Genomic DNA, 26,147 nt, shown 5'->3' with positions numbered 1-26,147 from the left:
GCGTTTCTTTTTATCGCAAGGAGCGCACGGTTTTCCGAAAGGGGGACAAACACCGAGCAGCGTGATGGTGTTGTAATGGTGAACGCGGATTTTTCCTGCTCTCGGTATCGCGACGTTTTGCGTTTGCGTGCGTATTGGGTGCGGTACATCCAATCGCGGCATTTTATTTTAGGCAGCGAGGAGTGTGCAGAAGCAAATAAAAGAAAACATCCAAGGAGGTCCTGCCTGTGTATGTACAGCGCGCGGAAGAAAATGAAGGAAACTTTTCATGTTAGGTTAACGATTTCTTCAAATGGGAAATTTTAAGAAACCGTTACACGAACGTGAACGTTATAAAAAATATAATTTTCTTATAATAATTAAACAGGGTTTCAAATTTTCTTCTAAAATCGTTTAATTATTTATAAACCTTAATGGCCAAAATCACGGTGTGCGCTTGTGTACGTTGGGACTATCCTTAGTTTTCTTTCGCGCACTTTTCCACCAGTGTGGGGTACATAACGCGCTCCCCTAAACGAAAGGAAACGAACGTATCCGTTGCCAGTGCCCGAACAAGGATAAGAAAACCACCCCCGCACCAACCGGCACCGGGCGTCTCCTCGAGGCAGTCGGCCCTCTACGCGCACTTATTTCTTTGGAAATTTTTCGGCTCAATTTTTCGGCTTTTCTTCAAGACGGTCCCCGGAAAGCTTCGCGCCTTCTCTATCGCACGCAGTGTGTCGGGCACTACCCACTGCGGGAGAGGGGTTCATCTTTTCGTGCGTTATTTTTTGTTTTGTTTTGGTGTTTGCTTCTGCCAACCCAAGCGGGGGGCAGGAATACTCCGGCTGCACAGGTTTTTAACGCACGAACGCGCGAAAAGTTCATGTACTCGATGTGTGTGCAAACAGCCAATATACAATGTGCCGACCGTTTGGTCGGTTGCTTGGGCAGGGTGTGTATTGTGTATGTATGTGTTCATTTGTTTGTAAGACGTGAAAAGGATTTTCCAAGATGTTGGGCCCCTTCGCAACGTCGTAACGTTTTTGGCAGGTTTTATTTATGCAAAGATTTCAACCGTTAACGGACGTGTGCTTCCCGCTAAAGTTGGGTGGGATTTTCCTGCCAGGTTTGTTTTTTTCTTTTACCGCGACCCAATTGCGTCCACTGGAGAGAAGAAGCAAAAAATCAGCCGTTGCAGTTAAGGTTTTCACGCACGCAGAAAGGTAATCGTAAAGTCCGTTAGTGTAACGGACAAAACGCGTTTTCAATGGAATTTTATAGAATTATTATTAATAGATGAGATTCTGCTGTTTTTTTTAATCTCTCCTCACACACATACAGAATGGGCTGTCCACAATGGAAAACGGTTAAACTCAAAGTGGTGTCCCTTCATCCGGGCAACTCAGAGTAAGTTTACAATCAAAAAAAGAGTAAACCCTTTATTTTTTTGCCGCCAGAGATCCAGAGAACTCCTGTTAATTTGTGATGTCCACTGTACTTAATTTTTTTTCCTTCACGGTTTCGCTTCCCATTTCGAATGCTTGTGGTCAACCCCTATTTTTCACACCTCACTCCGACACGGACGCAAGCAGCCGGGCCTGGTTGTTTGAGAGCAACAGCCGTCCACCAGCGGCCGAACAGCTGCTGCAGCGTATCGGTCAGCTGAACCTGGACCGTTCCCCCGATCCGAGCGGGTTGTTGATTCCGAACGGCCGGCTCGGGACGCTATTTCAGTCGGTCATCCTTTAGTCGCGTGTCGCTGACCGTACCGTAAGGATGTGCTGGATGGATCGCTACGCCCGACCCGATAGCGCAATTTCATACGATTTCATCCTCCGTGTAAGTGTTTCTTGAAAGGATTTCAACATATCCTGGTGGTATACCGGCACATGATGATCAGCACCCTACTCTAGTTGTGCAGTTTATCCTTTAACGTCACCGTTCGTCTCGCTGTCTAAAGTCATTAGTGTATGTGTGTTTTTTTGTGGCATAATGGTAGCAAAATGGGGTCAAAATCTGGCAGCAAATTGTGTAGAAGTACGCTAAACTTGAGATGTCGCATACATTGAACGCAACCAATATTAGCCTAACCGTGCAGTTGTGTGTATTTAGCCAACGAAAGGCAACGTATGCAATAAGAATGTGTTTAACGCAGTAAATCGCACATTTATTAAAGCATTACCCATCGAAATGTATGATCAAAGGCAGGAATTGTATTCACTCGTATTATTCAAGAAAAAAAAAACACCTTCAGTTACGACATTTTACTTCCCCGGGCGGTCGAGTATCCACTCGACTACGGGAGAACAGAAGCAGCGGCTAAATGTTCCTTCTAGAATGCGTAACGTGTGCGTTAACGGCAATAATCGTAGGCAGGTGATCACTTATCTGTGCCCCCGCAGATGTGCATCACCTGTGTGACACGAGCAACATAAAAGATTAACAAACAGACAGTATTCAACGCTTAGTATTTAGCTTCTTTAGTGATCGTGAGATCTTTGTGCAATAATGTTCGACCGTAACTTTGCTTATCTATCGTGTGTTTAACTGATTGTGAATGTAATTATGAGACCGGTGTTCCGGTTTTAAACTAAATTGAAGATGAACAATCAAGCATAAAGAAAATCAAGCAGTAAATACAATAAACTACTAAACTATTATTAAGCAAAACTTAACCAAGCATCATCTTATAGGGTATCGTAATGCGATCGTTTACTGACCATGTATAAAATGGTTTACAGTACTGTATCTTTAATATGTAGGTTCACTATACACTAACAATGATTGTAAAAAACTATGCTATAACAATAAAGTAAGATCACACATCGAGTCCCACAGAAAATCCAGTCAGCTGTGATGGTTTTACTAGTGCAAGAGCCCCTGACGATAGCATAACATTTTTTAGTTATGTCGAGTTATTACATTTTTCGTTTTTTATGTTTTTATATGCTGTTTATAACATTATAACGCCTTTTCATGGTTATAAAACACTAGCTGTTTATTTACAAATTTATTTATTTATTTGTACAATGTGGTGTATTTGAAATTAATCGACGGTTTTTATAACTTTTATGTTTGTTCTTTATTCGTTTTTAGCTTAATTTTTTATTTGTCTTTGATTAGTTTACTAATATTATAGAAGTTTAATTTTATTTAACTACCTGCTATGTTTTCTTTCTTTGTTTTACGTTATATAATGGTTTCGATTAACTATTTATTTGTTGAATAAGAATTTACGCTTTTTATTTTTTATTTCGTTTTTATTACTTATTTAACCGATTTTTCGTTATCTCTAGTTTTTTTCACTTCAGAGGACTTCAGAGGTTTCTTTCTGATATGTTACAAACAGGTGTCTTTTACAAGTTAATTTTTTTCAATTTATTTTGATAAATCTCTGTTTTATTATAATTATAATTTTACATTCCTTAGAAATTTTTGCTGTTTTATTCAACTTGGCTAAAAAATAGATCAACTGAACTCTTCATCAATTTCATATAATGTTTTTCTTTTTCTAAACCAAATTTATCCGTTATAACATTCTTCGCACAACCTGAACGAAACACACGAGCGAAAGAGATTTGCACAATCACGGCTCAAAACAAACAATAATCTTTGCTCCCATAAATTCCGCACGAATTACGTTCTACGCGTTCGCTCATTAAACTCACCCTTTCCTGGCCGACGGTAACCGTGAGCATGCAAATGGATATGACCATCGCCGAAGGACCTCGAATTCCGTCACGTTTCTCATCTCATAACCTTCCGCTGGCGAATGCATGTGAACGCAATGACATCGGACCCGTACCAACACTCGCACGCTGGCTCGTTAATCCTCGCCCAAGCTCTCGAGCCAATTGCTGGCACGACAAAGCAAAGGACATCACAAGCAACCCTTCTACCCCTAACAGCAAACCCTTCCGAACATTAAACCTGTTGCGAAAGGGGTTGCACAACCGATTTGTCCGATGCCGCTGTCTGTCGGTTATCCTTTCTGCCTTCTGGTCATCCGCAGTGATGCGCAAGGGTCCTCTTTCGGCATCGGCATCGGCCGTGTGAAGGGCCAGTGCTAGGACCGGTCAAACCGGTTTTCGATTCATACCGACCAGCGGTAATGTGTCGGATTGCTGTCCAGAAGCGAAACGTTCACACACTAGCCCGCATTCGGTGGGCCTGGTGCCCGGTAGATTCCGCTACCAGGATCGGGATGACCCGTATCGGGATTTGCCTCGGGGCTCGGGAAGCAAATGGAAGGCTATCCTGGGAAGCGTTGGAAAGTGTTGTTCGCTGTCGGGTCTTTGGAGTGATTGGCGAATTCATGAGGGTTTTATCTTAATATATCATCTTCTGGTCCATGCAAGCACGGCGTAACAACAGTGACCCTTTGGTCGATGTGAGAAAACTTTCCACTGATTTCTCCGGTGGGAAATAAACCGGTTTGGACATCGTCCTGGGCGGGTGTCACATTAGTTGACGGAGGCTGTATAGCAATGTGACTAAAGATTTTGAATTAAAGATAAAATATAACGTAAGAACTCTCACTAGTCACTTGGTTTTGAAAAGTAGGTCAAACAATATGAAAAATAGTTGAAAATAAAACGTGAAAATAATTATGTTTTATTAAACATTGGCCTTTTTATGTTTTGCAATTGATTTCGCTACATGTTCTGCGAAGTTGTTGAATTTTGTTCCAGAGATCTTTTTTACCTTAGTATAATGACTTTTTATTATCATTGTTCTATTTATTATTTAGTTGTATCATTAATTCACTACTATCAGTTCTAAATATTTCTTATCTTACTTTTAAGAAGAAGATGATTAAAAATAAAACTAAGACTATACATCGCTTGTAATAATCAAATCAAAACAAATGTTTATCCTCCCAAGGTTTTCCGCGCCCAAGATCCCGACCTAAATGGCCGATGTCTCCCTAGTTTCCGCGTGACGATCTAATCCCTTGCACTATTCAGGACCTCACAAACGCAAACCCAGACGGGGTTCGTAAATTTCGGCCTTTTTCTTTACAACCCTTTTTTTTTGGGCCCATCGTGCCAGAAATTCGTTGATGACCTTTCCAGTTTCGGGCCATCAAACTTCCTTTCCGTTCGGCAGCATGCAACCCCTTCCCGGTGTCGTCCGGCACTCCGGTGCGGAGTGGTCGAACTGTCCCGGTGGAAGGGTGTACCATGTCCAAACCGGTCTCATGGGTGCCGCGGAAAAGTCGATCAAAAAAATTGGCTGGGGTGGAAAACTGGACTGGCTACTTTTCGACCACTCGGGACATCTTGGATTCCGTAAGATGGGAAGTGGTTTTCTTTTTTTTTATGTTTGCTCTTTGCTTTGGTGTAAATCAAGCGCCCTTTGGTGCTTCCGAATGTGACCAACGGTATCATTAGATATCCCTTTTTTGAGATGATCGAGCATTTGCGTATCGTGGGAAACGTTGTGATTCCGGCCGGTTTCACGGAACGAGTTATTTGTTTGCGCTCATTTGCATACTGCATGCGGGACATTGGGTATGCTGGTCCGGCAATCACCCGTCGAAGTGGAACAGGATTCTTAATGCACAGCTGTACTGGGTCCGTTATTTGGTAGCCGTCAGTCAGAAGTCTAAAAATGCAGCTGAAATTAACGAATATTGCGACGAAGAATTGCGATATAAAAAATAAATGGATGCATGGCCACCAGCGTTGACAAAATGCTGACAAATTTGTCAAGTGACAAAATCAGCTTGTCAACTGCGAAAAACCACTATACCGTTGCCGCGCACACAATTGTTTTCAGATTTCCGATACCAGGAGAGCATCCACGGAAGAGGTAGCCCTTGTACAGCAAATTTTGCTCAAAAAATCGCCGTAAGGTATGCAATGTTTAAACATCAGCTATTTTTAAAGCAAATCAATAACAAATGTTGAAGTCTTTTTTGGACATTTAATAAATGTGCTGTTTACCTTTTTGAGTTTTTTTTTATAACTGGTAACTTTATTTGAACTTAAACATGTCCGAAAAATCTAATAGAAATTGGTGAGTATTTCCAAAACACAATCAATTAATAAAAAACATTGTACAAAACCAATACCAAAAAAAAGAACGATACGAATTTTTGCCATCTGTTCCACCAGCAATTACACCACACCTATTACAAGTTATGTATTAAAAAAATATAAAAAATTACAGCTTAATTGTATTATCTCTCTGTATTATTAATTGTATAATAAAGTTAAAAAAGCGGTTTAAAAGGTAGTACAAGATGAGCGAATAATTACTAATCGACGGTTTATTTAAAATTTCTTCAGCATGTAAATTAAATAGCGAATCTAAATCATTTCTGTTAATACCTACTCATCGCAATATAATAAGACCGATATTACTTAGTTTATGTGTTTTTTTAAGCTACACCTATTAAATTACCCATTAGCCGCCCATTAGTCCGCTCAACACCGTACCGCCCATTACCCTGCCGAGCCGATTTCCCGCAACTGCTCAGCGAGCGTACTTTGCCCCCACAAAATGCCGTACACCCCACTTAAAGTTGGCATTTTTGTCCGTCTTTATATAAGTGTGAATCGGTCCGCTCGTACCGTGAACGGCCGTCATCTTCCGTCCACTTCCGGCAACATTCGGCCGCTGATGACCGTCGTTGTGGTAAGCGGGCCGTTGCGATGCACCGTTTTTATGCACCATTGCATCGTCGATGAAACCGCCGGCCAATTGGGCCCGTATGCGCTCCGTACGATCGCCCGCGTGCGTTGCCGATCCACCCCGTGCTGCGGGACGATGGCGGGTGGTAAGAGATTTATTAAAGTGGCCGATTTTGTGCAACAGGCGGAAGTAATGTGATTAATATTTACCTTTACCGATCGGTTTCGCTGCCGAGGTGCGGTGCAGTTCCCCAAGCGTGTGCTGCAGCAGCAAAAGAAGCGTCGAAACCAATGCGAACCAGCGGTATGATCGTGTCATTGTGATTTTGGCTGGCCCCAAGTCCACGAGTTAAGTCCACCTCGGTTGACAATCAATCACAATCAGAAAACACTTGACGGGTGGGTCGATATATTTATAGATGCTGAAGCCGGAGCTTTACCTGCTGTTTGGCACGTGTCATTTCCTCGCTATTGTTTACTTCTTTCTATCGTTCCGGTTCCGTATCTTGTTTCTGCTATTATTGTACCCATTTTTCTGTTGCTTCTCTTCCGCTTTGGAACCGAATTTCGCAACAAAAAGCGTTTCCCATTTCCCTTGATCTTGATATGCTCCTTCCCGTTCGCTCACCATCGATCATGATTGATTTTGCTTTCATCTACGAGTGGTTTATTACAAAAGCGTCGATAGAGCGCTCGTTGTTACCTCATCATACCGACCGATCGTCTCGCCATTCGGGCGTGATTTTTCTTCTCTATTTCGGGACCGGAAGCGCAACCAAAATACGTTAAATCGTAACAAAAAAAAAACCGAACCGAGCAAAAAAAGGCAATGAAAGTGAAGCCTAACCGAGTTCACCGCAAAGCAAAAACCACTACACAAACAAAAAAACAGAACCAATAGGATAACATAACGGGGAAAAAGATGGATGAAAACACATGAAAATCAGAAGGAAATAAACGAATGCACAGGAAGCTGGTGGTGGTGTTGCTGGCAATGAAACGTTGATTGTGGTGAGATCGTTTTGATGGGTTTTATTTTCTGCTGTTTTGGTCGAGCAAATGTCTGCTTAAAGCGGTGGAAAAGAAATGGAACGGATTTTCCAGTGAAATAGGGGTGCCAGTCTTTTATTTTCCTGCCGAAAAAAAAGCAGCCTGCTGTTCGTTTTGGTTGCCATTTTCGCTCGTTAAGACTACACTAATGATGGCATCGGGCCGGTAATGTAACGAACGTGGTCGTTTCCTGGTGATATGCCAGCAAACCATGGTGACTGAGAGATTCAAACTAGTGGTGGGTCATTGCAGAGATCGATGCGAATGAATCAGAATCGAATCGGGTTTGAATCGTTCCGTTGATGTTCCGTTCGAGTAGGTTCATCGATTCCGATGAATTCAAGAGCGCATGAGCGACAGCGACCCGTTGGTGCAGCGAGATTCCACCCGACCTACTTGGACCAGATTTCGATCCTTTCTTTCCCATTCCGGAATCATGGAGCATACTAAACTTAATATAGATGGCTCCTAGAACGGTAGGTGCTGGTCGAGATGCACATCACTAATTCAGACTTTTTCATTCATTTTATGAATAAATGAGAATTATTAATCCATTAATTATTTTGTGTTTTGGTCTAATGAAACATTTTTTTATAAGCCTTGGGATTATTTAGTGAAACTTATTAATATAACAATAAATCAAAATTACTATTATAACTATAATGTAGAGATAGTTTATAGGTTATTAAACATATTTAAACACAATCTTACCTTATTCTTATATAATTATCTTAACAATTCATCGTTCTTCCTGACATCTTATGCAAGCACTATCTATTCCACTTGATTAGTTAAGTGAGCGAATTTATTCGTCACATTAACCGCATGCAAAGTGATTCCCCGTAACGCCACCGTTGCCCAGATTTGTTACACTTTTCTGCTCCACTTCCCAAACCGAGTGCTTCAAATCTAATTTACCGGTCACGTCTGAGCTGCGTTTGTCATATAAAAATCATTTGCATATTCACTCTGCCAACCAGTATGGATTGTTGCTCACTTTCGGGAACAAGTGTTCCTGTACTAGCTAGTGCTGTGACAGGTGTGCAGTTTGTAAAAGCTTAAAATGTCGTTCACACATCACGTCCTACCATCGTGTGCCGTTTTGTATGCTCTCGCCTGCGTTCTACCGATGGGAAAGTACGTTGCCGGAAGTTATCTGCGCGATGTGGAACTGATCGGTCCCACAACGCAGGCCGAGCTTAACACCGTCTACTACTATCCGAGCTACGTCAAGGGTGAAGATCCGGTCGAAGAATACAACCGCCGACGGTTGCATGTGGACACGGCCAACTTTATGGAGTACGAATCGAACCGGCCGAATGCTATTGAGCAGCAGCGACATAACCAACAACAGCAGCAGGCACACGCACACCCCACAGATGCTGGCGTTTGTTGTTTGAAAGTGAAACGAAAGCGGAAGTACCATGGCCGTGCACGGTACCCAAAACAGCACGCAATCGATCCGATGCGCGTGGTCGATGCGCAAACCGATCACGAGCAAAACTATATGAAAATACGCCAATCGGGCATGGGCGTTCCGCGGTACGTCCGGGACGATGTGGAACTGTTCGATGTCGATCGGGAAAATCGGATCAAGGCAAAGCGTCCGATCAGACGGCGCACGAGAACGGCACACGGAACGCGAACCAATGACCATCGGCCCCGGTATGAAGAATCGGACCCACAAATATTCGCGTACGAACGATCCGACGCCATACCGAGTGGGCGAGCTGACACGGATAATCCAGGAACTTCGCAGGACAATCAATATTTTCAGTAAGTTAAGCCACACTGCAGGTATGATCGTTTGTTTAACGGTTTAATTGAACACTTACTTCACTACCAAAGGGATACGTTTCAATTCCAAAAATCACCGCTGGAGCTAGAGTTTGGCCACTTGTTCGAATCGAATAATGGCTGGGAAGAGCGTTACGAGCGGCAAGATCATCAAAAGCATAGACATCAAGGAAAAGTAATTTGTTCAGCTATTTAATGGTAGTAGTCGGATCAATATCAGTAGTCTTTTCTGCTAGTTTTGTGTAGTTTTCTCATCTTTATTGGGTATTTTAGAAACATTTTGGTCCTATTTCTATTTGTTTCATTAATATTATTATTAGTTTTCAATTATCTCTTGCATCCATTTTCGTCTAACTATATAACAATTCTAATTCTAATTAAATAGTTGAAGAAAATAATTTATTGACATCCAAGAATGAATATCTTCTTGGAGATCTGACATTAGACAAACGAACGTAATCTTGAATTTTCCCACTAACAACCCACTAACACTCTGCATGTCTATGCTTCCTCACATTGTAGATACGCTGAGATATTCGGTGATGGCTCCTTCACAGCCGGTGCACGGCGAGGCAACGATCAGCACTATCTAGAACAGCTCGAACGCGGCTCGCACGATTTAGGGGTGTTTCAGAAAAAAGTATTATTTTAAACACACCATCGCCAACAAAACTGCTTAGAATGACGCTTCCTTTGGTTCTTCTCCTTCTTCCGAAACACACACAGGTCAAATGGGCGGACAAGAATGGTGGCTTCGGGGAACATTACTGGGATCTGAATCACATCCATCCGAATGCCCGATAGGCCCAGCGCAGCCAAACGCCAACAGCAAGGCGAAGAGATTACAGATTAAGGCCACCGTGGGTGGGTTGGGCCGAAGCGTACGCGGAGTGGAAGTGGAACAAGATGCAATAAAATCCAACAACCTCACCAAACGTAACATAAATGTCAAGAGCATGTCTTGAGCACGCGAATCCATTTCATCTGTACCGGTTTATGGGGCCGATTCGGCAAATGCCCTTTTAGCCAACGACGTCGACGTCCAGGCTGGGAAGAATAGATGGTTTAGCGTTCTTATGCACCGTGCCTGGTGGAACGCCGAGTGTGGATGATTTATTTGCGTAAATAAATATTGAAAAGAGCATGATTAAGGTGACGGTTTGAGATCAGTGTGGACCAACGGAAACTATAGCGATGGAATAAACTATGCTTAACTTCGCTATGAGTCATGATGCGCGAACCTTGAGATCTTCCATGACTTTTGTAGATACTCTAGAATTAGTTTGGGAAGTTTCGCGACTCTCCAAGGATAATCAATATCCTGTTTTGTACAATTATTCTCAGAATTTCATCTTTCCATGAATATGATTAGATAATTCCATCAATGGAGTTTGAGGTATTTTTGGGGTTTTCTGAAGTTTTGAAGATGAATTTTTGTATGAATTCTTGCTTTTTACTTTGGAGTTTGACAGATATTACCTCAGATTCTACCAGGAATCTTTTTAACAGATTCTTTAGGCTCGTGCCAAGGATTTTGCATTGAGAATTTCCAAGTATCTTGCTAGGTTGTCGTCGAGAATTAAACAGTTCTTTATAGCTTTCCAAGATTCCTTTTCCTTAAAGATTTCGTGAGTCTTCTACAGGGATTTGTACTATTTTTACAGGGTTTCAACAGAACCGTATAATCGTAGTAAGAAAGATTTGATTTGATATCCCTACCTGATTGTAATCGTTATGAACAAAAAGTAGGAAACCAGATAAATTAAAGATTTTACATTCTTGAGCAATGTTTGGTAATTATTTTGTATATTTCGTTTTTCTTAATCTCCACCCTTATTCTCCCTTATGCTACAGTTTAAAACAATCATGCAAAGCTGTTACAAAGCTACTATTTTTACGTAAGCTCATGAATGAACTTTTGTTTTTCTTCTACGGTCAGCGGCGTTACATGGCAGGATCAGCATCATTAGTCGTGTAACGGTGGCAAACAAAACCGAACCGAACAGCGCTGAAATTGGATATAATATTACATTTCACCCACAAACACACACACACAAACCGAAGACACTGTATCCAACCGATCACCCATCCGCGATCGTTCGCACGAAACCCGCAGTGGTAACGCAATTTCCAAAAGGGGAGCCCAAAAAAAAATAAAACCCCCTCGCGCGCGATCATATGTTGGCACGCGAAATTGAACGGTTTGCTGTTTTGGTTATATTTTGTTTTCCATTTTTTTGGTTTCTTTCGTACACCGTCTCGTTATTATTTCACCCTTCGCAGGGTGGAACGGCACAGGGAGAAGAAACTAGGGTAGATGATGTGTTTTTTTTTCTCTTTTGCTTTGCTACGTACTTTATTATTATGTCATCGTCCTGTACGAGACGGCAAACCGACAACAACTGGAGCTAAACGTAGCAAAACCATGAGGGAAAAGAAATTCCCATCCCTTTACGCGAGGCCCTCGTTGCAGCCCCGCCAGCAGACACATGCGCATAGAACACCGACCATAGGGTCCGACCGAAACCGATCGAGCACGAAAAATGATTCGGTGTAACACGTGAGACCGCGCCAAGAACCGGTTCGAAAGCCAACACCGAAAACTGGTGCGTAGACTGTGTGTAAACCCGGCTCAGCAGACTCAGTAGTAACGCCAGCCATCAGAACCGAGTCAGTCAAGCGATTCCGACTGCGAAATCACGCTAGCTACTGGATGACGCTCACTGGATCATATGTTCGACTGATGCTCGTAACCACGAGCAGCCGCAGAACAGTAGTAATCGCGCTGTTCAACAAACGCTCGCGCGATGACATCGATCGTGACCACTGCGGGAAAGCTGACACTGGACAAACGCCATCCGCACGGTTGGTTCATCAATCGTTTCGGGTTTTCCCTCCGATCGTTTGGAAACGCTTTACGAAAGGCTGTTCTAGATTACTCCCACCCGGTCACCACCCAAGATAAGACAATACGATCTGCCATCCATGCGGTGCCACTGCTCGAGCGATGGAAAAACTACTCTCACATCACCAGCCGCGTGTGTCAGACGCATGTGTGTGGGAAACTGGGCATGCACTTTGGGGTGGTTTTCATTGGCCAATGGCACCGTAATCGTGGTACCGTTTGCCCGGCAAAGCTGTATGGGATCGGCACTAACGCGAGCAATCGAGATCGAGAGTAATTAGCTCGTTGCGGTCGAATATGAACACGATGTGCGTTCGGTGCACTGTGCCCGCTTCTAATTACGATTGCGCGATGATTTGTTAAAGGCAGAAAACAAAACGCAGTTGCACCTTTTCACGTCACGTGGGGTCGGTACGAAAGATGAAATATGATGCGAACTCTGTATCTGGAGCGGTCTCTTTCAGAGCAACGATTCGGCAATTGAATTGATTACGAGTGTTTACGTACCTGCAGATAGTGTGATGAAAATGACCTAGAAAAGATAGAAATGAAATTATTAAAATTTTGACTTAGATTTGGGGAAAAAACTGAGCAGAAAATGGCATCTCATATGTCACATGTGATGCTTTGAGCAATTAAGGTGATGGAAACTTTATTAACCAAGGGAAACGAGCCAAATTTGAAGATTTTTGTGTGCTTCATTTTTCTCATTTATTATGATTTTTATCCTTCTATTCAAGCTTTTCATCTTAATTAGTAACAAATTGCTAAACTTACACTCGTAAATCAGCTAATTTTCATTAATGAACTTCTCTGTCCTGCCAACCATGAAAATGTAACTTAATGTTTATCACTTTAGTGCATTCAAATGCTAAATTCTTCTAATGAAACGTTCGACATTATTGTATAAAAATGATGATATGCATAGCTTTGATAAATTGTAGAGAACTTTCTACCAAGAACGAAACCAAATAGCCGGCACAGCAAATCAATTGTTCGAAAACAAAGCCGGTGCCGTGACCAGGATCTGCTGCACGAACATATGTGGATAACTTTATGCAACATATAAAATGTAAACAAAATTTTGCTGCAAACATCCAACTAGTAGCAATCGCTAAACACCTTGTTAATTAATTTCTTGCTGTGAATCAATACCATTGCTGCGCTTCGTGCGCACCTTGCCCAAAAACAAACTGGCAACAGCACTAATTAAGCAAACTTCGCACTACTTACAATGAGAGCACAAACTACTTCAAACAGCTTCAAGAATCACCGCACCTCGGTATGCGGAGCAGTAAAAACAATAACCATCGTTTCGTGGCTCTTTCAATCAACCAATACACCACTCGAGATGAACCAATATCAAAACGCAAGATCATCCCCGTGCGATGGCAAGCCATGGGAGAGGTTTTGCACGGGGTTTGCACCCGCGCATGTGGGTCACCGGTGAAGGTGTCTTACCCGCGACAGCGAAACGGCCCAAACCGCTTGAGAGCGAAAAATCCGGGTCGATCGATCGATCGATCGGTGTAACAACATAATTAGCGCTTGCCCAAAACAAGATCGACCCAAGCGCGGTACGCAAACGGTTAGGAACGATGGAGAATGGGTGACTTTGGGAAAGAAACAGCAACAAAACCATCAAACGACGGGTGGTGTATCTAGATGATAATGTCTTGAGAAGTGTTTCACGGGCTCGATCTCAGAGAGCTCGCCATCATCGGCAGTCGCACCGCAAGTACAAACACACCAGAGAGAAATCCATCCATCAGCGTCGCCCGGCGGTGGTGCAATCGGACGATTGCTGGTGATCTTAACCCGAAACGAGGGTGCGATCTTCGCGATCAATCCGCCCCCTAAGCGGGTACCTCCTGCCGGCAGCACTGACATTTGCACGAATTGTTGCAAATGCTCGGCAGCCGGGCAGCTGCACAGGGCGAATTCGCCAAAAAAGCCTTCCCGGAGCTAAGACGGTGCTGGCGACCCGCACTGACGTCGGTAAGATCGCCACAGAGCTGATGGTAAGATTGTTTTCTTAGCGCTTCACGAACCCGGCCGTCTGAGATGCCGGGCACTTATGTAAACGCAAGCGTAAGATCTTGAAAAAAAACCAGCCCCTACGGGAACTGCAAGAAAAGCTAAAGGACCTAAGAGGGCCGCCGAAGAGACGCCTGGAATGGGGGCTGGCATGGTGGGAAAAGAAAATAATGACAACCGTCGGTCGGTCGGTCGGCGGCGCCGATAATGTGGCCGCTGTTCAGCTGCTGCGGTGAATGGAAAGAAATGCGAACGAACTGGTCCCTGCGTTAAGTGTTAGGGTGTCCTTGAATCGAAAGTTCAGCCAATCGGCCAGGGCTCCCTCCCCGCCCGCCGGAATGGTTACGTAGCGCTTGCTCCAATTGGCGACTTCGAGTAACTGCTTCGAGGAAACGGTGTGGGAGTGTAAAACACGTTCCCGCGGTACCGAGATGGCGTGGAGCAAGACTGTAAATGTGTCAAGCAAACTGATTAAAAGAAGCAATAAATCGACTGGAAAACTCATATCAATTATCGCTTACTATTTCTTAATTGGCATTAACTGATCTGAGGATCTGAAATAACTGTATGGGGTGCAAAATCTTAAAGCGAAAGTAAAGAAAATTCTTAAAATAATATATATCCTTTAAGAACAGGATGAAAGATAAAAGAACCAGACATGAAAAGGAGAATAAAGATGAGAGTGGGAAAAGATATAACTGGAGCCTTTAGATTAAGTTCATGTCTGTGACTGATTCTGATTTTTTTAATGTCAAGAACATAAATTATGTTGCATTATAGTTTGATAAATATACCAAAAAAAACATACAATTTTTTTTTGTGTATTATTGTATAAATAGGTTCATAAAATTTATGATCTCACGTCAGTTTCAAAGAGCACCTCAAACAGTCTTAAATACCACGTGACAACGATATCACCCATATCTGCTAGCAAACACACTGGGAGACCACCATTCATAACTGCTGCCAATAGTTTTAAGACAGTTTCAATTTTTATGTAATAAAAACAAAACCAGTTCTGCTAGGAAAATTTGGTACGCACGCAACTAGATTGGGGTCTCCGTCTCCTGTGCAAACCTTTCTTTCTAATCTCGCGAACGTGTGCGTGGCTGTAGGCTTAAAGCGCGTACCTATTAGGGGGGCATTTTTTTGTTGTTGTACTATTAAATGTCACACCCCGTATTCACCCATATTTGCCGGATTCAGCTGCAGAACCAGCAAACACTATGGTTGCAGTCGCAGTTCCCTTCGCGAAACGAGGCTGCGATAGAGATACCGATAGACCTGTTCGAAAGTAAGCCAATCGACGCCCAGCGGCGTCTGGTATGGTGTTTGTCATAGCTTCTACATAGATTGTGGCCAGCTCTCCAGCACACCGTCGTCAAAGTGACGGGACCCGGCCCGTACTGCGCATGATCGGAGGAGTGATCGTCTAGAACGAGCACAGCACTGGGATGGGTTTGATTTTTCTGCGCGACCTCGCGACCCGTTCGTATATGGGTCAGGGGAGTTTGGACAGTTCGAGAACTTGGGACGTTGTGCCAATAGAGTGACTAATTGATAAAGGCTACTACAATGACGGCCCCACCCAATGGTTTGAAAGGTTTAATTCATGCGTGCAGATTCAACTCCTTAGGAGATTTCGTTAGAAATGAGAACTTCGTGTAAAGATCCTGACCATGACAATTATTAGTGTTTAGGTATTCCTCTTTAAATAATTCCAGACCTCAAGATGAGATGCTGAGTTACTTGCTGGGACGATTGTAGACATCTCCAACTTTGAATCCGATTTCCAACAGTCGCCACCACCGACCATGTGAAGGGTCTCCTAGTGCAATGGACTCTCGAAGAGTTGCACGCTCACCATCTCCCCTCATCCACCACTATTCCAAAACGGATGCCACCACCATCCGTCGGAGCCACCCGAAACGTTCATCATCGGGTTCGGTTCGCCCGCAGACAAAATGGTGCGAAACTTAATTCCAGCCGAAGCTGTCCCCACCGCGGCTGTGGCGGCGTGCCACCTTCACATATAAAACCGTATCGTGCGGTTCAACTGTAGCTCACTGTAGATCGTGATCGTCGCATCGATAGGTTCGGACAGAGTCTGTTTTTGTATTATTGGAAGCGTACAACCAAGTGCAGCGCCGGCACCAACGCACCGGTGAAAGTGAATTGTTTGCTAGAACGGTGTACAGAGATTTATTGTGTGCGAGAGTTCGTGAGTGTGTGTGCTTTGTTGTGTGCTTTTTAATAGCGATCAGTGCCACATCATCATGCGTGCGTTCGTTGTAGCATCTATACTGTGCGTTGGCTTTGTGTCGGCGTACCCGCAACAGGCCGTCGATCCGGCCTATCTGCGCCAGTACTACCAGCAGATCGCGCAGGCTGCTGGAGCTCAGAACGCAGCACAGGGCCGTGCCGATGCAACGCCCATCTACGAGCAGGGTGCCCAGGAACAGCAACACATCCCGCAGTACCTGCCACAGGGCCAGCAGCTCCGTCTGAAGGATAATGTGCACGATCAGGTGAGGAACGGCCCGTGAGGAAGGATGGGTGTTGTGCAATCTTCCGGAGTGTAATGTCTTTTTTTTCGTCCATCACATCCAGATCCAGCGTACCCAGTATCAACAACCGCAGGCTAGACAGTACCAGCCCCAGTATCAGCCTCAGCAGGTAGGAATCCCCAAGAGGTCGTGCTCAGTAGCTCAGTAACAGACACTGCCCGGAAAGTCATAATGAAATTAGTTAATACGTTGTCATCGCGGTAACTTCATTTCCTATTGCAATGCCTTTCATTCGTCTATAATGAACCATTAAAAAGACATTCCAAAAGATCCAGGAAGCCGACCGCACACTTGATTGTTCATTCGGTTTTGACACATTTGCTTTCCCTTCGCTCACATTTTTCGCAGATCCAGTACGTGCAGGAGCAGCAGTACCAGCAGCCACAGCCTCAGCCACAGCTGAAGGTATCCAAGCCCCGGCCCCAGTACCCGCAGGGTGGTCTGAAGCAGCAGCTGGAAGAAGACCAGGAGGACTATGACGTAAGTTTTGGCCGTGGAAAGCGAAAGTCAACTCCGTTCCGTGTAATGAGGGGGGAGACACATTAAAGCGTACATTAAACGCCTACCGTCGAAACAGAAAAATCTCCCCGCAGGGGGGTAGCACTAAACAATTTCCGTGTTTCACTCGGAGCGAGCGACAGTGTGCGGTTCCCGGGCTAATTGTGCGCGGTTTCGTACCGCGATCCTACCCCAACATTTGCACCGCATCGGAACAGGTTATCTCCGGATTGACCATCTTCGCCACACGCTACGACGGCCAGCTGTGTACGTTGAACTTCACAGCTGAGCTCTGAGCGGTGGAGAGACGCTGCAATCGATGACCCGAAGTCAATGAACGTCACCGGGTGGCATGGCGTTTGACTGGTTCCGGTCAATTATGTAGATTCGCTGATGTAAACACACCCTGGACGTGCCCATTCCAGCATTCACCAGGTGGAGAGCAACAATACCCCCCAAAAGCGGACACTTTCCGGTTTTCGTGTTCAATCACGTGAAGCAGATGAAGCAGGTTTATCCCTCTTTCTCGCTGGAAACCCCTTTTTTGGATCGTATTCGGATAAGGCCTAGACCGAGACCTACTGTTCGGTTGCGTTTGTTGTCCGGGTCCGGGTGAAACGCTTTCGTCCGGATGCTGATACTCGATCTCGCGATTTTTCCCCATTTTTGGACAGAACCCCTCCCTTCACACAAGCAAGATCGATGACCGCATCGTTTAGCGATGCCTTTCATCATCCATTGAATCATCAACACGTTTCGGCGGAGTGCAGCCGGCATTGACGATGCACAATGCAATGACGAGTCGTTGCCGTTCGCGTAATGGGTCGGTTTGATGCGTTGAATAACACGCGCGCGCCTACTTTGCCGCTCCAATTATCGGTGCGGCGAAAGTGATCGCATTTTGATGAATGAATTGGTGGTTGAACAACTTGTGCTGCAACAGTAACAGCAGCAGAAAAGCGAACGTCGTTGTTGCTGCGGTGTATTAATCGCACGAAGTTTTAGGTTGAGATTTTGTGTCTCCGGTGGGCGGGAGGGTTTAATCATATGCTTTGGCGTGAAAAGTCGTTGCGACATGCATAATAGAGGGAAAACCGAGAGAGCCCTGCTACAAAGTGTAGAGAACGATGAGATGCTCGCGTAGACCAAGATTGTCGGGCATGTTTTATACATTTGCCCACCAACAGGCAATGAATCAATCAACTTTCACTGGCTCACAAGACATCCAGCATGCAAATCGGTACGACGCGATCCTTTCGAGTAATCTCCCCCAAATAAACCTAGTGTCTGCAACTGGTCGCACCGCGTTGCATAAGAAACTGGTACACTGCACGAACTGCATCTTTGGTGGTAAAAGTGGCACGGGACACGGGTCGAACGTTAATGTGACAGCTCGGCGAACGGCGACCCCGAACTCCGTCCGAATGACATAACGGTGGCTCACGGGAAACATGAACTCCGAACGATTACTTGCTGTCCCCTTCCCCGAGGGTATTGGGGGCCTGGGAATTGGGATACGCTCATTCCCCTTCGCTTTCGATGATGGAGAGGACGCTAATTGAAACGTCGCGGGAATTCCATCGTAATTTCTTTGGAGGGTTAAAAGGGGAAAGTAAAACATCAACCGCAGATGTCACGCATAATGCTGTATCGCGTACTAGTCGAAGATTTGCATGATCATAGGGAATAACCTTCCTATTTGCTTTATTCTCACTCACTCGCAGCCCAATCCTTCCTACCAGTTCGGTTTCGACGTAAAGGACGACGAATTCACCAACTACCAGAACCGCAAGGAGCAGCGTGACGGTAACGTGATCAAGGGCAGCTATTCCGTGGTTGACTCCGATGGTTTCATCCGTACCGTTACGTACACTGCCGACCCGAAGGAAGGCTTTAAGGCCGAGGTCAGCCGCCAGCCGACGGACATCGTGGTCAAGATCCCGACGCCGGCCCCGCAGTCCGGCGGCCAGCACGAACGTTTCGCTAGTCAGCCCCAGTCGAACGGTGCGTACCGCGTGCAGCAGCCCCAACAGCAAGCCCAGCAGCGACCGAGACCGCAGGAGTACTCCCAGTACCAGTAAGCCTTCCGAACCTTTCCGCTGGATGGATCTCTAGTGCAGTGTAATACCATCACTATCACATAATTTATGCTCTCGTACGTTGTGTTAGAGGGATACGAATACGGCCCGGGTCTATCACAGGCTGACCGGTTAGCTTGTGTTTCGTTCTCTGACTTCCCGACCGTACCCTCGTTCTCGTTCGATTAAAACTAGCCGGCTGCAGTCGTAAGCCTTATACTTCTGCCAGTGATCATCTCAATCGATACACTGCCTGAGCGGGATAGAGAAAGTCTATGCGTGTACGAACCACGCAACTCCTAAGAAATCGTCCGGTATACTTAACTATCGCTGACGAACCTATTGTCTGTGGGCTTACACCTTCTCACTAGCCCTTATCGTAAAGTCATGATATTTAAATAAAAAGAACTATAAATTAAACATCTGTGTTACTTGTGAATAAAATGGAAAGAAATCTAGCTCGATTAATGGTCAATTTTACCTAAACATTCAATATAAATCGACACGGTTGTACTTGTTGCAGATCAAGCCCTTGGAGGACCTAAGCCGAATAGAAGTTGCCAATGATTTTAAATTGTTTCGAGGCCCTATTCTGAGACGAGACCCCAAGCAGTCCTACTCCACCAGACGTTAGATTGGCCAGGGTTTTCGAGTATTCTTGGTACTCGGAGGCCTCTTGAGACTCGGGAGACCTCTGTCGCTTAGTATGCATGTAAAGAATGTATTCCTAGACGGTGAATAGTTCGAGATCATAGATCTATACTTTCATCAATCAGAAATAGTAGTAACTAAGGAATGACTTTGTTGAAGTTGAAGAACAGAATTTTAAAAGCTCTAAGCTGCTTAGCACAATAGATATTCTGTCTGCTAATCTGAGCAATGAAATGTCTATTGAATGTCTATGGAGCTGAGCTATGCTGGCCTCAGCTCTCAAGAGGTGAAGAACTCACAGTGGTATCGTTAGTTTGATTCAGAAGAACGAAATTTGATGTAGATCGGCCATAACATTATCTGAAGGCTTCACCACCAATGCGCCGTTGTCCAAGAATATCTTTGCCATAGTAATCCAATATTCTTCCAAAGCTCAACTTCCGAGAACAACTGGATCTCCTTCAAACTCTTGTCAAAAGCAGAAGTGGACTGAAGGTGACAACTGGAGCAGTTGATTAGAAGAGTTGAGGGTTCGAGGGAAAAATACATAATTTGCTGCTCTTTTCAGCTCTATAACTCTCAAAATTTCCCATTTCCATCTCACCAGCTGTGAGACATTTTTAATATTGATCCATTTAAATATGCTATTCTTGATGTTCGATAAATCATCAAACGAAAATTCCAACGCTGGGCGACTTAATTTTAACGCATTTCACACCCAACCGGATTTCGTTTCAAACCACCCTTTTCACGCCAACCCCAAGTAGAACATCCTCACTGACAGATGGACCGATAGTTTATCATAAACAGTTGCCCGTGCACGCTTGAGATCCGCTTTGGCACCGTATCACAAGCTCATCAATCACAGTTGGAAAACCGACCCGAAACGGAGTCACCGAACGGCGCTAGTCGTTAAAAATCTTCCCCAAACGATCTTTGGCAGCCCCGGGGGCGAGTAGACGAAAAATAAAAAAAAACTTCACCCTTGGCAGCGCGTCAGCTTCCCCCCAGGCGAGCATGTTAAAATAAATGGAAATTATTTACACTGCTTGTGGTGTTTTTCCGAGTTTTTCCTGGTTAAACTCCCTCCCCATTATGCGAGCCGTATCCGTTTACCAGCGAGCAGTGTTTTGCGGCATTTTAACTCTAATTTACTCTCGTTCGGGGGTTTTTCTTTTGGGGGTGAGTCTCTCTGTCTCTCTTGCAAACAAACCGTTTGCGCAAGAATCTGACAGCTCCGACGTGATCGCGCCAGTACAAGGTCTGCGGCCCCGCGTTGTTTCTGACTCATTGCGTCCCTTCAATCACGGGCAAACCTGCGCATTCGAGCACCCGGTCCATCCATTGAGAAAATTGCATCCCCCCATCGCGCCGTTATTTCGCGTTTCCTTCCCGATAGTGTGACATTGATGCCGTACGCGAAGGAACCGCGTTCAGTTGTTCCCCGATAGAACGTGGGTGTCGATCGTAGATTTTGGGCCACCTCGCGAGAACAATCGTATCGCTTGGGGGATTGTGTGTGTTTTTTGGTGTTTGTGCATTTTCTTTTTGTGGCTTGTGGACGAATGGGACAGTAAGGGCGCGAAAAAACGTCGCTAATCGGTGTGCTGGCCGTTACCAGATCGCAGTCGCAGTTCAGTAGTAGCATCGGCAGGGATAAAGTGTACAGCCGGCGTTTAGCGTCGAGTGTAGCAGTAGAGCAGCAGTCACCTGTGCTCCGGAACGGGCAACCAGACGGACGCTCTTTGGGAAGGTCAAGATTGACAAGCGTTGAACGGTGCGCAGACAGCACGTCATACGTTCCATCCATACAGCACACCGTAAAGCGTTCAATCACCTGCGATCAGCAGACGGCAGCCAAAAAGGCGATACAAACCGTAACGAATCAGCCAAGCCTAGGGATGGAGTGCGATCGTCAACAGTTCGAGCGACCTCCGTTTTGGAGACTGCCTCATCAGAAAACGTTCGAGCTACCGTACGGCAGGAAGCGTGTGCATTTCAGTGAACAGGTGAGTGTTTTTTGGCCAGCTTTACCAGACGGAACTCACCGCTGGTTTTAGTTTTTTTTTTGCGAAATTAGTACCATTTTCGCACCGTCGCGATGCCTTGAGTGAGATTAAACAAACAGGTGCACCGCGTACGGTGATGTGCAAAAAAAAACGTTCAATGTCGTCATTGGCTTGGTTGGCTTCTCAACCCACACGCGTGCTTTGTTTCGCATGACGTTCCCATCGAAAGCGAATTTTTATGTCATTTGGCCACTTATCGCATGCCTGCGCGTATATTGCTGGCCGGTTTTTAATGTTGTATCGGATGTGGATCTTAAAATAAATCACGATCGCGTACTGCACAATTTCGGACACGCGAGTGTGTGTCATATCGCAGCCTTACACGCAAACATTGTCCTTGCCTTGAATTATGCTTCAAGAACAAAAATTATTCGTCGTTTACCTATTTTTACACCCATGACAATGAGGACAACTCATCAGACCAAACAATTGCCAGAAGATACATTGCGCGTATCGTCAAGGTGTACGATCGCGATACAGTAAGCGGTTTTCAGCAACAAAATGTGAGCAACTTATCGCCCAAAACCCGATCTATTGACAGCTGATGTTGTATCCTGCTGCGTCAAGTGCCGGTTTATGTAATTAACTCTTTTTTACGTAATGGCTGCCTCAAAATACGTCATTAGTGCGGTATGAGCGTCATTGGTAAGCTAAATTTCCTGGCGCATTTATTCTTCTCCTAAACAATTGAACATATTGCCGTATTGCTGCAATAGAATCAATGGATAAACCGACTTCGATCGTATTAAAACAACACTGTTGGATCGTTTGCAATGGTGGTGGCAACACTACATTGTTTGTCGGTAAAAATAAACATCTTGGTTATTGTGGTGAGATCATTGTATTATGGGAACCATTTTTGGCTAGCAGCTATATTACGAATCATGCAGTAACTTGTTTGTTATTTGAATAAATCGAGTTTGTATGTTGTTTGTTAATTGCTTTACTTCTCGTGAATTATTATGTCCTTTTCTCTTTCTCATTTAGACCACGTTTATCAATATAAAATGCTTTGTTGAAGTATTCCTAGTGTATGTTAGTGTTTAATCATATTTACAACGATTTTTAAAGCATCAAACGCTCTTTATATTAGTGGGCAAGTAAAAACCTAAGAACATTGTCTATCTCAATTGCAAGCGTATCGTTTTCACTTCATGCTTAACGGTTTTTACAACCCCCAGTTCAAATTTGTTAAACGCCTTGCGCATATGCAATCCGCATACACGCTCTCTACCCATACAACAAATTTCAAGCGACCCAAGCGTTTTAAGCGTTTGTGGCTCGAAATTCTCCTTTTCTCTCGCTACCAAGGGGTTTAAAAAAGAAAAATTGAAATAGTACCGATTGTTACCTGAAATCTTGCACACAATATGTCCCTTTTCTACCCTATGGACGAAAACAAATCCAGAAATATCCCTTTTAACGAAGGGATAAAATCGTGGAACAGTTGTAACCCTTCTTGGCGATGATCTCGTCGTACCTTGCATAAATTAATGCGTTTGTTTGCCCTTTCTTGTCTTGGGCACCCTAATTTTGAGATAATTCAAGACGCGTGCCGTTTCTGATGTTACCTCAAGAATCAATCAACACTGTGAAGAAATGTAAATGGTTCATAACAAAAAAAAATTAAAGTTTTAAAACAAACTTCTGCATGGTGTTTCACGTAAAATCTTTTTAAGTATTATTCTTTGTTAGTTCATTTTTAATAATGTATAATATATAAAAAGAAACTTCTATACTGCATCATACAGCTCGATAAAACACCACCGAAACTAGTTTTCATCTATTTTCATACTCAACATTTCCGACATTTAAAAAATTCCCACCAAAACAAGTAGTACAAGTCTAATAAACTAAACTAACAGGTAATGCCCAAATTCGCTTCCATCACCCTGGACGCTGAACGAATATGTCCCAATACTGTACACCCGTCCCGTACAATACATTCCACAGGTCAACCAGGATTGACCTGTCCGAAAATCGTCCTTTTGGTTGCTCGAAACCGGAATCTTCCAGAGTGTCTTAAGGCGCCACCAACTTGAGAAAGCACGCCGGACCACTTTCCCACTGCCGGTTGTTTAAAACTATTGGCGTAAGAAGATTTTTAAAATTCTACCACCATCTTGGCGCCGCTGCAATGTTTCCCGAAGGAGCTCGTCCAACTGTGGAAAAGTTTAGTACGATTGATTCGATTACGGGGAAACGTTCGTTCGCGTAACAGTGCACAAGTTCGCGTTTATCGGAATTACGCTCGTACAGGTTTGGACCGATTCCAAACCGCATCCTCCACGAGGGATACGTGAATCAATTTACATTCCTGCATTAAACGAGCAAGTTGCGAAACCATTCAACGTTTAAATGAGAAATAAAATCCCGTACAAGCACTTCGGGACGTTTGAATACGTCCATCAGTCGTGGGACGTAGGTTCAGTCATCTGTTCGTCCGCAAGCTGGACGACTCGTGCTACAGTGAACCACTTGAACTGACCTATATTTAGTCGTCAGCACCCCGCTGTGGGGCGCATTCTCTGCGCGAATTGTTTGCCGACACCCGTCGCATGTGTGCTCTTTAAAGCCATCGATCCGCACCGACACTGCACCGGGTGCGAGTCACAACACTTCATTTGCTAGTCGTCTGCCGAAATGGTGCACAGACTGAATGTGTCTGGTGTAGACCCTGCTCGCCAATGGTCACCGCAGCAGTTGGGGCCGGTATCAATCCAATTCGAACACATCCCAGACGTTGTGATGCGGTGCAGTTGTTGAACGGTTGTTTGGAACGTTTCAATAGCCAAAGCATGAATTTCCTCCTGTCGACACCTTTTTGGGGTGAGGTGATGGATAATTACTGTCTGATATCCGGCAGGAAAGGAACCATGTGTGTTTGTGTACAGCCTGGCAGACGGATAGGTGAAAAGGTAACGAAATGATGGAATCGCAAGTTAAGGTCTAATAACTGATGCAATCGGATGTGGGCGGAAACGATCATTTAACTACGATTTGAGGTTATGGAACCATGATCTCATCGTCATGCACTTATGAGGAATTTCCGACTGTTTGTCCAGATAGGTTCGAAGAAGATAGTCAAGCAAATCTAATAATTGTGGGAAAAGAAAATGTTAGTAGATTTTCTAATTATTTTTTTTTTATATTTTAAAAACTAAGCAAACATAATTATAAACAATATAAAAAACGGTTGGGAATAATATTAAAATAGAAGACTATTTAAAAGTTTGACTTGATGGAGCAAATCAACAAGCTTCAGAGGGAATAAAGGCAGCCATGAGACTGCTAACAGTTATACCTTTTCGTGCTTAAAAAGTACTCCAAATTTAACATTTAAACCATTAACCAAATTAACATTTTTTAAATGTAGTATTTTATGTAAAATTTCGCAGTCTTTAAACAACCCACCCAACGCTAAATATTACATCCTTTCTGCTCCAATAAAAGGATACACAATACAAACAACGCGCGTTTTCCGTGTATTGGTAGCGATGCCTACGCAGAAAAGCAAGATGGTTGAACGGGTGTGATGAAGCCAATCAACCGTTCGCTTGCTGGCGGAAAGGTTTCAAACTCCCCCTTGCGAAGTTGTACGCGGTGTTCACGTTGAAGAACCTGGCTGGGGTGGTGGGCGCATGGCATGGAAAAATCATTTTCCACCGCGTTGCGTAACGCGCAGCTTCGCCGGAAGCCATCTTTTTCGCGACAGTGTGTCGCAGTGTTTTTAGTACAACAAGCGATGGCTGCTATGTGGGACCGAAGTTTCGCTTTGGCTGTGTGGGTGCGCGCAGCCTTGCTCGTGTGTGTGTGCGTTTGTAGTATCAAAAAGGTGAGGGCTATGTAAAAGGGAAACAATTGTTTTCATTATA

The 26,147-nt window shown here is 44.3% G+C and overlaps 6 protein-coding genes across 6 annotated transcripts in view; 4 read left to right on the top strand and 2 right to left on the bottom strand.

Moving 5' to 3' along the window:
- Nucleotides 1-26,147, bottom strand: part of LOC128301358 (peroxisomal targeting signal 2 receptor) — an 85,496-nt gene that overhangs the window by 17,464 nt on the left and 41,885 nt on the right. Inside the window, exon 2 of the mRNA XM_053037798.1 lies at nucleotides 12,880-12,904. Within this exon, the coding sequence (XP_052893758.1) occupies nucleotides 12,880-12,904 (25 nt within the window). The remainder of the gene's footprint in view (nucleotides 1-12,879; nucleotides 12,905-26,147) is intronic.
- LOC128301363 (uncharacterized) lies at nucleotides 985-2,812 on the top strand. Its single transcript, XM_053037804.1, has 3 exons — nucleotides 985-1,205; nucleotides 1,324-1,389; nucleotides 1,575-2,812. Exons 1-3 carry the CDS (start codon nucleotides 1,042-1,044, stop codon nucleotides 1,729-1,731), a joined length of 387 nt encoding a protein of 128 aa, XP_052893764.1. The 5' UTR covers nucleotides 985-1,041; the 3' UTR covers nucleotides 1,732-2,812.
- On the bottom strand, nucleotides 6,463-6,939 carry LOC128301362 (uncharacterized). Its single transcript, XM_053037803.1, has 2 exons — nucleotides 6,831-6,939; nucleotides 6,463-6,746 (listed from the first exon to the last, which is right to left on the bottom strand). Exons 1-2 carry the CDS (start codon nucleotides 6,937-6,939, stop codon nucleotides 6,463-6,465), a joined length of 393 nt encoding a protein of 130 aa, XP_052893763.1.
- Nucleotides 8,734-10,271, top strand: LOC128301359 (uncharacterized). The gene is made up of 3 exons (XM_053037801.1): nucleotides 8,734-9,446; nucleotides 9,519-9,642; nucleotides 10,194-10,271. The coding sequence occupies exons 1-3, from the start codon at nucleotides 8,734-8,736 to the stop codon at nucleotides 10,269-10,271; spliced, it is 915 nt and encodes a 304-aa protein (XP_052893761.1).
- On the top strand, nucleotides 16,686-19,555 carry LOC128301361 (putative uncharacterized protein DDB_G0294196). The gene is made up of 4 exons (XM_053037802.1): nucleotides 16,686-16,937; nucleotides 17,020-17,085; nucleotides 17,325-17,456; nucleotides 19,199-19,555. Exons 1-4 carry the CDS (start codon nucleotides 16,686-16,688, stop codon nucleotides 19,553-19,555), a joined length of 807 nt encoding a protein of 268 aa, XP_052893762.1.
- Nucleotides 21,769-26,147, top strand: part of LOC128301356 (PDZ and LIM domain protein 3) — a 31,079-nt gene continuing 26,700 nt past the window's right edge. The window contains exon 1 of the mRNA XM_053037793.1: nucleotides 21,769-22,212. Within this exon, the coding sequence (XP_052893753.1) occupies nucleotides 22,105-22,212 (108 nt within the window). The 5' untranslated portion in view covers nucleotides 21,769-22,104. The remainder of the gene's footprint in view (nucleotides 22,213-26,147) is intronic.

The sequence above is a fragment of the Anopheles moucheti genome, chromosome 3 (assembly GCF_943734755.1).
Source record: "Anopheles moucheti chromosome 3, idAnoMoucSN_F20_07, whole genome shotgun sequence".
In the NCBI taxonomy this organism is placed as follows: Eukaryota; Metazoa; Arthropoda; class Insecta; order Diptera; family Culicidae; genus Anopheles; species Anopheles moucheti.
The sequence above is the reverse complement of the archived record's forward strand: the minus strand, read 5'-3'. Positions and strand labels throughout refer to the sequence as shown.